Below are 12,025 nucleotides of genomic sequence, written 5' to 3' on the forward strand. Positions count from 1 at the left end.
TATTTTTCTAACTATTGATGATAGTTTGTGGCTTGCTATGCTTGAAAGTCCATTTGGCTGGATATAAAATCCTGTTTGCGGACTTCCCTGGTTGTCCCATGGTTAAGATTCTGGGCTTCTAATGCAGCGGTGCATGATTGATCCTGGTCAGGAAACGAAGATCTCACGTGGTGTGACCAAAAAAAAAAAAAAGAAAAATCCTAAGTTCACGTTACTTCATTATCTTTTAACATAGTGTCACTATCAGAAAGTATGAAAATGATCAGATTTATCTTCTCTATGAGTGACCTACCCCCTTGCTTTTTTTTGAGGGCCTGGACTCCCAAGGACTTTTTCTTTTAAAAAACCCTTTCAAAATTGTTTCATTCTCTTTTTTAGGCCATGACTCGGCACTGACCATTCTGGGTCAATGTTCCTAGGTGTACAGTGTGTCTTCCCAATATATAAAGTATTTATAATTTCAAGCAAGTTCTCTTGATTCAGTGTATCAGAGTTCAGTCAGAACAGAAACCATACTAGTTATCTGAACAGAATATAATTTGCAACCTTGTGGACTGTAGCCCACCAGTCTCCTCTGTCTATGGAATTCTCCAGGTAAGAATACTGGAGTGGGTTGCCCTTTTCTTCTCCAGGGGATTTTCCCAACACAGGGACTGAATCTGTGTCCCCTGCTTGGCAGGCAGATTCTTTACCACTTAGCCATCAGGGAAACCCAAGGAGAGAGCAGCTAATATCCTGAAATGAGAGAACGAAGAAAGGAGTGGAATTAGAACAGCCTCGTGGAGCTGAAAGTTAAGGCACTGAGGAGGGATGATGCTTGTGCTGGTCTCTGAGCTTGGACCTAAGACCAAGATCCCTGAAAAGCGGCCGCTTGTATCTCTGACAGTAGGCATGATGAAAAGTGCTTCTTCAAGTGTTATAAAAACTGCAACCTGATTCAGCTGAGGCTAGGGAAGAAAGTGCTGGATCTAACAGCACTGGCTGGAATAATGCTCACAAGAATCACAAGCAGACATAAAGCCCACAGAAAGTAGACAGGATGAAAGATAATCCTGTTTCCTTCAGACCCGCCTTCTCCCTCTAGTGACCCCCTATTGACAGAGGCTAATATAAATACAGCTAGAGCAGAAATGGGGTCCCAGAGTCGGATACAACTGAAATGACTGAGCATGCACTTACACAGAGCAGAAACGTGCAGGGTTCCAGCTTCATCACCACAAGACTGAGGACAGAAGGGTGGTTGTATAGACAACAGCACAATAACCTGCACCAAGTTTTTAGTATTTGCTCTTTTCCATTGCTTTGGATTTCTTTGCAGACTCCTTTTTTTTAATGGATATCAGGTTTTCAATGACGTATCACTTTTCTTGATTTAAAACATTTTCCTTTTTTCCATCTATTTCTCTTAGGAATTATCAATTGTTTATTCACATTTGAGTTCCTTCCAGTTTTCACTTTGACTTTTATTCCTTTTAACTTCTAATACTTTCCTGAATTCTTTGCATTTATTTTTACACCTTTTATCCACTCACCTGAGCATTTCTAATTCTAGTTTACACTGTTCTTTTACAATTTTACCATCTAACCTTGGTTTGAAACAGTAGGTTGTTTTGTAAGGATTTAGTTTTATATTCTTCTAATTTTCTATCACATTCCACAATTCTATTGATCAGTTTTAAATACTTTTTAAAAAGGGATAGAATAAAAATAAATAAATAAAATAAAAAGGGACAGAATAACTTTTCTATCCTTGCGGTTCATGAAATATATTATTTTCACAAAGTGACTAAAATAGATGACCTAGTTCTGACAGCTGCTTCGTTTCTCCCCCACTTCATTCTGTTCTTTCCTTTGCCCCTATTGTCCATTCCTGCTCAAACTGGTGTTTACAGCCAGCAGTTTCTCCTTGAAAAAGGCTGTTTTGGAAGAAAGCTTACATTTATTAGTTTCAAAACAAGTTTGGAGTTTAGCAATCCTCTTAAACACCTGCATGTTAGCAGCGGCAGGATCCTTCACTTTCTGCGGCTGCTTTGAAACTGGCCCGCCACACTCTCCTGTGGCGATGTTTCGGGAGATCCCCTTTCTCAAGGCCATGGATGTCCCACTGCTTTTGTCTGTGACCTTCCCCACAGATAGCTGGCGCTGCTCAGGTTTTACAGTTGCTTCTGAGTCTGTCACTACCTGGTCTTATTTTGGGATTGTGGGGATACTGTATCACCAAGACTTGCTACAGATGCCACGCATAGATTTTTGCTTTTATGAAGGAATCTGGGAGATTAAGAGTACACAGCTATTTCTGTCATCTTCTATTCTTCAATGTACTCCTGGTAGTGAATTTTTTATTTAGAACATCTGTGATAATGGTTTGTATAAAAGGTAGTAGAACATAGTCATTAGAAGCATGAGCTTTGGAGTCACATTGTCTGGGTACAAATCCTAGATTCATCCAACATTTACTAATTACGTGATCATTAACTTCTATGACTTAATTTCTTCCATAAAATAATTGATTGTGAGAAGTGAAATAATAAGCACTGAGAAAAGTACTAAGGTTAAATAGTAAACATTCAACAAAGAAAGTGGCTTTTTTTCCTTGGCTGCACTGCACAGACTATGGGATTTTAGTTCCCCAACCAGGGATTGAACCTGGACCCCCTGCAGCAAAAGTGCTAACTATTGAACCACCAGGGAATTACCAAGAATCCCATTTTAGTTATTGTAGTTCTCATTTTCCTCTTTCTCAGTTCTAAATTTATTACTGACTTTAGACTACATTTGGAAAAAAACACCCAAGCTCTTGAAATCACAAATGCAAACTGCTAGAAAATAAAGAAAATGAGACAAACACATGGTAGGCAAAGGTGACTTCAGAGGAAAGGTCACAGTGTTAAGCACTTTCATACAAAACAGAAAGAAATGAAAATGTATGCAATAAGCATGGAATGCTAAAGATTAACTCCCTTCTATTAAAGCAGAAATCAATGGATTAAAAAAAAAGGAGTAAAGTGACAATATTAAATGTTGGCAAGGATGTGGAACAACAGATACAGATATTATCTGTAGATATTATCTGGGAGTAGAAAAATGGTTCAACTAGAAGTCTAATGCACAGTCTTGACCCATCAAGTCCACTTCAAAGAAAGTACCTCAGAACAGACCTTCCCAACTTCAGGCCAGCTGGGTAAAACCTGAAGTGGCCACTTAAGAGACAGCTGGACCACAAAGAAGGCAGAGTGCCAAGAATTGATGCTTTAGAACCATGGTGCAGAAGACTCTTGAGAATCTCTTGGACAGCAAGGAGATCAAACCCAGCCAATCTTAAAGGAAATCAGCCCTGAATACTCATTGGTAGGACTGATGCTGAAGCTCCAACACTTTGGCCACCTGATGTGAACAGCTGACTCACTGAAGATTCGGACACGACTTGGCAACTGAACAACCTAAGTGGCCTCAGCTCTTTCAAAGCCTCATGTTTTATCCTATGCAGCATACAAATATTCTTTTCTGTATTATCATCTATCTATTGGAGTTGCTAAGCAACCTCTTCTAATATTTTTGATTTCCACATGAGAAAGCTAAGCTTCCCTGGAGTCAAGGCCTTACTTTATTCTCTGCTGGATCTCTGCCAGCTAGAAAAGTGTCTGGTGTATCATGCATGCTGAAAAAATATTTGCTGGATGTACAAGTGTATATCACATACACAAAGGATCACTGCAGTATTATAAAAATACAGAATCAGATTATGTGAAATGCCCATTTAAATAAAGGATGAACATGTATATTCATATTATGGAGTGGGGAAAGGGACAACAGAGGATGAGATTGGCATCATCCATTGGTTTGATGGCATCACTGATTCTGTGGACATGAGCTTGAGCAAACTCTAGGAGATGGTAAAGGATACGGAAGCCTGGCGTGCTGCAGTCCATGGATTGCACAGTCAGAGAGGACTGAGCGACTGAACAAAAACAAATTCAGCAGTTAGAATGTATCAACTAGAAATCCATGTATAAATCTCAAACACTAAGTGAAAAAGGCAAACTGCAGAAAGATAAGTAGAATGTAACTTAAAGATTTATATAAAGTTTACAATCAGGTGGAGCAAGGCTATGTATTAAGTATAAAATTATATATGCATGGAATGATGCACACCAAGTGTGAAGACAGAAAAAGAGTTCCATCAGAATTATTTAAAAAAATAGTCACATTCTCATAAAGCAGATTAGGAATTCCTACTGTCACCCAGCTATGTATCAACCAAAACCACAACAAAATTTAGTTTTAATGTTTAAATGTGAGATTTCACAGAAATGGAAATTCAAATGAGATTCAATGTGATCCCTATCAAATTACCAATAGCATTTTTCACAGAACTAGAACAAAAAATTTCATAATTCATATGGAAATACAAAAGACCTCGAATAGCTGAAGCAGTCTTGAGAAAGAAGAGTGGAGCTGGAGGAATCAACCTTCCTGACTTCAGATTACACTAAAAAGCTACAGTCATCAAGACAGTATGGTACTGGCACAAAAACAGAAATACAGACCAATGGAACAAGATAGAAAGTCCAGAAATAAACCCATGCACCTATGGGTACCTTATTTTTGACAAAGAAGGCAAGAATATACAATGGGGCAAAGACAGCCTCTTCAATAAATGGCTTGGGAAAACTGAACAGCTATGTGTAAAATAATGAAATTAGAACACTTCCTAACACCATACACAAAGATAAATTCAAAATGGATTAAAGACCTAAATGTGAGACCAGAAACTATAAAACTCTTTTAAGTGAAAACAAAAACTCCACTGAGATTTCATCTCCACAGAGATTAGTATCAGTCAGTTCAGTTGTGTCTGATTCTTTGTGACCCCATGGACTGCAGCACACCAGGCTTCCCTGTTCATCACCAACTTGCAGAGTTTACTCAAACTCATGTCCATCAAGTCGGTGATGCCATCCAACCACCTCATTCTCTGTCGTCCCCTTCTCCTCCTGCCTTCAGTCTTTGCCAGCATCAGGGTCTTTTCCAATGAGTCAGTTCTTTGTAACAGGTGGTCAACACATCATTGTTCAAATAACACTTTGCAATAATCAAAATGTTTATTAATACTTAATAAAGATTCAAGGAAACAGGCACTCTCACATTGTTGGTGGGACTATAAGATTATACAATCCTTACAGAAAGCACTTTGCCAATATCTATGAAAAATAAAAATTTGCAAATCTTCTGACCTAGTAATTCCAGTTTAAAATTTTATTTTATAGCAACTCACTAATGTGCAACGGGACCTATGTACAAGGTTATTAAATGCAGCATTATCTGCAATTTAAATAGACTGGAAAGAAAATGTTTATCAGTAGGGACTGCTCCAATATATTATGGTACATCCATACAATTAAATCTTATGTGGTTATTAAAAAAAGACTCAAAAACTCTATGTACTGATATATGGAACATGAGAAAAATGTCATGTTAAATGAAAAAGGCAAGCTGAAGAACAGCGTGTACTGCACAGTACATTTACAACTAAATATCTCCAGAATGATATTTAAGAAACAGAGAATACTTTTGGGAGGGGGAAATGAGTATTTAAAAAGGGATGGAGCCTTTTCACTATGTATCATTCTATGTCATGAATTTTGAACCAAGTAAATGCTACATGTTCTGATGAAAAACCTTTTTTCTTAAAAAGACACACATATGAAATAAAAACTGTAATATACAACAGAAATCAAAATTCTTTCAGGTGAATTCAAGTTAGCAAGTACTATATTTCTTTCACCTGAAGGATAAACTTTTCCACAATTCCACTGAGCCTTTCAGGTTCCATCAGTTTATCTACCAATTCCTGTTCAACAGCCATTAGGGCTAAGCCACTAAGCTTTTCTTGTCCCCTGGTACGACATAAATATGTTTTAAGACGAGACAGTGTAGAAAATGAGTTTTCAACACTTGCTGAAGTGACTGGCCAAGACAAAGCAATATATAATAGCTTTGATATGCAAGGAATATTATTGTGAAGACCATGCTGAATAAATAAATGGCCAAGATTGCTGAAGTTGATAAAATCATATTCCAGGACAAAGTTGAGCTTTGCATAGTGCCGATAAAATCTAAGTTCTGGGATGATGTCTGCGTCAAATTTATAAAATTCTTGGACATCTTTGGCTGTTGCTTCATTTAAGGGTTCATTCCATTTAAGTAACAGTTCTGAAATTTGCTTCATTTTATAATAATCAAACTCTAAAAAACACAATTTTAAATTTTGCAATACAGTATCCAAGCCTTGGTAATAAATATTAACTTTGTATTGTTCTTCTGTTGAGGTAGGAAAAAACATACTGTCTGAATTGCCAGGATCTATAGTTTTCTGAATTTTTCTTCTTTTCTGAAATGAAGGTCTTTCAACTTCAAAACCTTTACAGGTTATTTTTTGACATATTTCCTCTGCTCCATCCCAGATAGTTTTGAAATAAGTATCATTTCTTTCAGATGATAAACACTCCAAAATTGCTTCTATTTTTGAAGACAAAGAAAAAATGTCTATTGTTTCACTTTGAAACTCTTTGGAAAGAATTCCTATAACACTTAGTATTCGATAAAGAAATTTCAAACAAAAGATAAATTCAAATTTGGAAACCAACGCCAACAAATCACTCAATTCATCAACTAAACTTGTGTTTGAAGAATGGTTTGATAGAACTTCCAGCGTTTCAATGATTTCGGGAAGACCCTCAATCACAGACAGTAATGTATTATCATGGGCTGTCCAACATGGTTGTGATGTGTGTTTCTTGCATGTTTTGTTTTGACTTAGGTTATAAATGTTTTGAAAATTTACCGACATTTCCCCATGAATAGTGCTGAACAAAGAACTGAGAGTATTTAGAGCACTTCGGAGCTCTTTCACTTCTTTACAAAACCTAATCACTGCTAAATCCAAACAATGTGTGTAACAATGCAGGTATAAAGCTCTTGGCTCTTCCTTCTTAAATTCTGCTGCAATTTTATTAAATTTTCCCCTCCAATTACTGGTGCTATCATAGGCCTGGCCTCGTATTTTATTCAAATCAACTCCAATTTGCTGCAGGTAAGCTTTGATACTCCTGTGTAAGTTGGTCCCAGTTATCTCTTCAACATCTATAAAACCCAAAAATCTTTCTTTAATTAATACAGCCTTTGATGTTTTCTGTGGGTATCTTACACAAACTGAGAGCTGTCCTTTAGTGGCACTATCAGTTGTCTCATCACATATTACTGAAAAAGCTGAGGAGACATTGATCTCATTTACAATATCTTGCAATATTTCAGTCTTTATTATTTCAATAATATCATTTTGAATTTGTGTACTATTATAGAAGTCAACTTGTGAATTCATAAGTCGAAATATTTCTTCTCCTTTATCTTTTGCTCGGATTTCTAACAATTCTAAAAAATTGCCTTTATTCACAGATGAAATAGACTGGTCATTTCCTCTTAAGAATAAACATTGTTTTCCAAGAAATAAAATATTTTCAATTATAAGCTTTAGGTACATTTTATTTCCTTCAATCTCTTTTGAATGATTAGATAAACTGTCATTAACAGCTTCATCACAAAATTGGTATTCTCTCCAAAACTGCAATGACTTTAAATGCATTTCACTTTTTTCATGCTTTCTGAATTTTTCCAGAGTTTTTTTCCAACTGGAAATTCCTTGCGCTATAAGTGACTCTCTTCCATAGTTAAATTTTTTCTGGCAGAACAACTGGCATGAATAACAGAATATTACATCCTTTTTAATACTGTTTTCTAATCGTTGAAAATTTGAACACCAAGATTTTTTAATACTTTGTGATTTACCTTTAACTTTACGTATTTTGGATGTAAATTTTGGGTGACGTAGTCTGTCACTTTTTTTCATGGATTTCATATTGTTTGGAGCATCTTGGTTTAACATATGATCTTTTTGTTCTTCTGTATCTAAGGCAACCGTATGCTGACTGACTACAGATGATGGTGGTGAAAGGCTAGGCTGCTGCACACTATTACTTGATTCAGTGGGCGAAATCTTGGGAGAAAAAGACAACATTTGTTTAAACAGTTTTCAAACAGTCAATTAAAATAACAAACATATCCATTCTAGTAACACGAAATCAATGGGTAAGTTACAATATGAACTCCACTAGAGGGAAACATTAACAACTATTATAACTCGGAATTCTTATTAATAATTTCAGGTCAGACTTGAGATGTGGGAACCTGAATGTGAATACCAAAAGGTGTTTATTGCTCTATATTTTTGAGGATCAAAACAGGAATGAATATGTTCAAATACACATATAATACGTTTAAAAAAGGAAAGCTTAAAAAAGAAGGCAGTTAGCAGGCTTCCCAGGTAGCTCAGTGGTAAAGAATCTGCTTGCCAATGTAGGAGACATGGGTTCAATCCCTGGTCCAGGAAGATCCCACAAGTCTCAGAGCAACTAAGCCTGTGTGCCACAACTACTGAGCCAGCGCTCTAGGGCCTGGGAACCACAACTACTGAACTGCATGTGCCTAGAGCCCGTGCTCAACAAGAGAAGTCAACACAATGAGAAGCCCATGCACTGCAACTAGAGAGTAGCCCCCACTCATGGCAACTAGAGAAAAGCCCATGCAACAACAAAGACCCAGCATAGCCAAAAATAATTAAAAAAAAAAAAAGGCAGTAGCAAAAACAATTAAAAATAAAACTTACATCCTCAACGACATTTGCTGTTACTGAAGAAACTGTACCTGTTAAAGCATAAATTCAAGATCTTATACTGTAATCTATAAAATAGTATCACTAACTATAATTATTCATTTCATATTAGACAACTGAAAGGAAACTTAGGATAAAGACAGATTCTATAATCAAGTATGGCAAAACAGTGTATATGTCAAATATCTTCACATCAATTTTTACCTTGTAATACATCAGAGTTCACAATGGGCAGGGCATCGTGAGTATCTGCCAATGACACTATATTGCTTATAACTGGAGTTGCGTCTTTCTTTGGAGAAGGGAGATTCGTTGAAGCATCACGTACCGCTGAAACATTTATTGATAAAAATGAAAAGATTTCTTATAAACCAGGCGGAATCAACCAATCAGAAAGCACTGTTTAATAACAAGTATCTCAATGAATAACATAAATATCTAATACCTTTAAGTATTGCCGAGTATTGGAGTACTTTTTATTAGGGCTTAAGGATAGCCAGGTTCTTTAGGATAACGTTAATACCAACATTAAACTGATAATTTACATTTTTCATATCTTTTACGTTTGCACAGTTTCTTAGTCCTCTTGTATTATTTGCTTGAAGTTTCAAGCAAATCTCTACTGTGAAACTACCCATGAAGAACACAAAAGAGATTCCTGTAGGATCTCCTAACGGGTATCATTTATAACCATTCCAGGATTCATCAACTTCAATATGAAGGAGCGAGGTTGGTGTCTAAGTATTGCAGAGATTGCTATAGTAAGTCCATCTGCATGATGCATAAGCTCCAGGGGAATCGCTCATTCCACTGTCTATGAAATTAACACTGTTGGTCCTACATGAGGTTCTTTGGTGGAATACATAGTTGGTTCTGGATTATCTACCCCTTTCTATTAGTGAACATCACAGTATTTTCAAGTAGCTCTGCTTCATGTGAAAAATGTTAACTTAGAGCCTTGTTTTTATAAAGCAGGGCTAAGTAGAAGATTCTGTATTCTAATACAAGAATCTTTACAATATTAAACCTTGTGATGAAGTGGTCTTCCTATCATGCAAAAACATTGGAAAACCTTTCTTTGAAACAAGTTTTAGATTGTTTTGACTTTTTTTCCCCCTGCTTCCTCCTCACCCTCCCAGGCCTCAACTCCAGTCACTACCTGTTTTAAGTCAGCTTAATTTGGCAATGAATCAAAGTTATAAATTAAGGGAAAGCAGTAATATTGTTCAACAGTTACTAAATCTCTGATAACTGCTAAGCAAATAATACCTGTAGAAGATTCCATCTTAGCTTTACTGTAAGCAGAGAAACAATTAATAGAGCAGAAAAGCTCTGTCTTCCCCAAGTCATTGGTAGTCTCAATCATTTCATCTGAGGGCTTCAATGATTCGCAAAGAACAGATGGGAGTGTTTTGGCTGGTTTCTGTTAAGAGAGTAAAATAAAGTTCAGATTCCTGCTCTATGACATATACCCACTACCACTGCTTAATTGAAATATTATAATAACAATGAAGTCACATTTTTGCACTTTCTTAAAAACCAGAAAAAAGGCCCTTATAGGTTGTAATGACTAAAATGAAAGGAAACTGATTAATCTATTAGATAACTATTAGTATTATTTGTTAGGTATATTAATAGCAATAACAGTACATATGCAAGCAATGAAGTGGTCATAAAAGATGTTCTTCATCCCAGGAAATCAAAACCAACTTCATACATGAACACAAGTCTTATAATTACAGATCCTTCCCCAATGCCAAGCTGGGCATCAACCAAGGAAAGCCTTCCACTGGTGCTAAGGAGGAGTCAGAAAAAAGCGCCTACTACACATTACAAAATGCTGTGGCAATCAGTTTTCTAGCCTAACTTCATGGTAAAAATTGCAAGCACATTCTAAGAAAGCTACATACAAGCAGCGAGAGGCACGGAACATAGTGTGCTCTGTAAGCAGTGAGTGTGCAAAGGGGAGAATCGAAACTCAGAGGTTCACCACCTCCTCTTTCTGGTGAAACGGCTAGGTAACACTAACAATGACCAAACAGTCTTAGGGGTACAAGATGCAGAGACAAATACAAATAATACAGATTTTCTGTGAAAGAATGTTGGCAAAGGAACAATGTAACAAAAAAGAGTATAATTTTGAAAATTACTATTTTTGTCCCTTACCGGTATGAATTTTCATATTTTGAGAAATTAACAACTCACCAATATTTAATATTAACCAACAAATAGTGATATAATTAACATATTACTGGGAAAGTCAAGACTTAAGCTAATTCTTGACTACAGTTCACTAACTATATGCATTTTCTCCATTATCAAAATCATACCAAAAACAAACAAACAAACAAAAATACAATACCTTAAATGTAGCATGGCATTGTGTTAGATGTGCCTTTTAACTTATCTAGCCAAATCAGTCATGCCCTATCACACAGGCTAAATAACTGAGTACTCAAATATAGGCTCTTAAAATGGGAAGTCTATTTACTGACTGTGTGGGGTAAAAAAAGAAAAGAAGGAATGGCATTAACTGCTTTCAGAGAAAGGGTTCTATGCTCTTTGTTCTCCCATTTGTGGTCCCAAGGTAGGATACTCTCATGGTGTGGGAATTCTGCCATAGAAAAGCTGTAGCTCCCAAATGACCTATTTGAATTGTGCCTTGTTGAGACTCATATTTTCAATTGCTTGTTTTTAAGGGAGAATTTATAGGCATAAAGTTGTATTTCAAAACAGTATCTGAACGCGCAAGACGTGTGATAGTCCACCTCATGAAAGGGACTCAGAACACTAATTGTGTTATCTCAATCCAGCAGAGCAGGGCCAGCTTCTCTGCTCTCAGAGCCACACATCCAAGGCCACACATCCTCTATCAGAAATAGAGGATTCTTTCTCATTGGTTTACTGCCTCCTAGGATTCCTGATTCAGAAAAAGCATGTGACATTCTTGATTCATCTTTCAGCCTTGCTTATGAGGTGTAAGAATTAAATATATGGAATTAAAAATAAAACACATTTCTGTGGTTGAGTCTTACTGACCAATAGACTATTGTTATTGTTGCTATCTAGTTTATAAATAAGCTTCCTTCTGCTTGCCTTTTCTTCAAGGTAAGGAGATCCCCCTGAGATTCTCTAGGAAAATCTCCATGTGTCTTTTATAATGAATTGTTGTGTAAGAAAGACCTGCTCTTTCACCTCTTTCATTATCTTACCAACTAAAAATAATTCCAATGGTACTAACATCTATACCCCTACATTCTCCTAAGGTGGAAACATTCACAAACCAACTAACAGAAG

General features: G+C 36.4%; 1 protein-coding gene across 8 annotated transcripts in view; it reads right to left on the reverse strand.

Annotated features, from left to right (window-relative positions):
* Nucleotides 1–712: 712 nt before the first annotated feature.
* Nucleotides 713–12,025, reverse strand: part of ZMYM1 (zinc finger MYM-type containing 1) — a 30,136-nt gene continuing 18,823 nt past the window's right edge. For 7 of the 8 annotated variants that reach the window (XM_043877445.1, XM_043877447.1, XM_043877444.1 and 4 more), the window contains 4 exons: nucleotides 9,998–10,151; nucleotides 8,933–9,058; nucleotides 8,723–8,760; nucleotides 5,084–8,053 (listed from right to left, as the gene is read on the reverse strand). In XM_043877445.1, coding sequence (XP_043733380.1) covers nucleotides 5,771–8,053; nucleotides 8,723–8,760; nucleotides 8,933–9,058; nucleotides 9,998–10,151 — 2,601 coding nt within the window. In that variant the 3' untranslated portion in view covers nucleotides 5,084–5,770. Of the gene's footprint in view, nucleotides 736–5,083; nucleotides 8,054–8,722; nucleotides 8,761–8,932; nucleotides 9,059–9,997; nucleotides 10,152–12,025 lie in introns of those variants that run through there. The other variant, XM_043877451.1, reaches the window with a different exon arrangement.

This window comes from Cervus elaphus, chromosome 20 (genome assembly GCF_910594005.1).
Source record: "Cervus elaphus chromosome 20, mCerEla1.1, whole genome shotgun sequence".
NCBI classification, from domain to species: domain Eukaryota; kingdom Metazoa; phylum Chordata; class Mammalia; order Artiodactyla; family Cervidae; genus Cervus; species Cervus elaphus.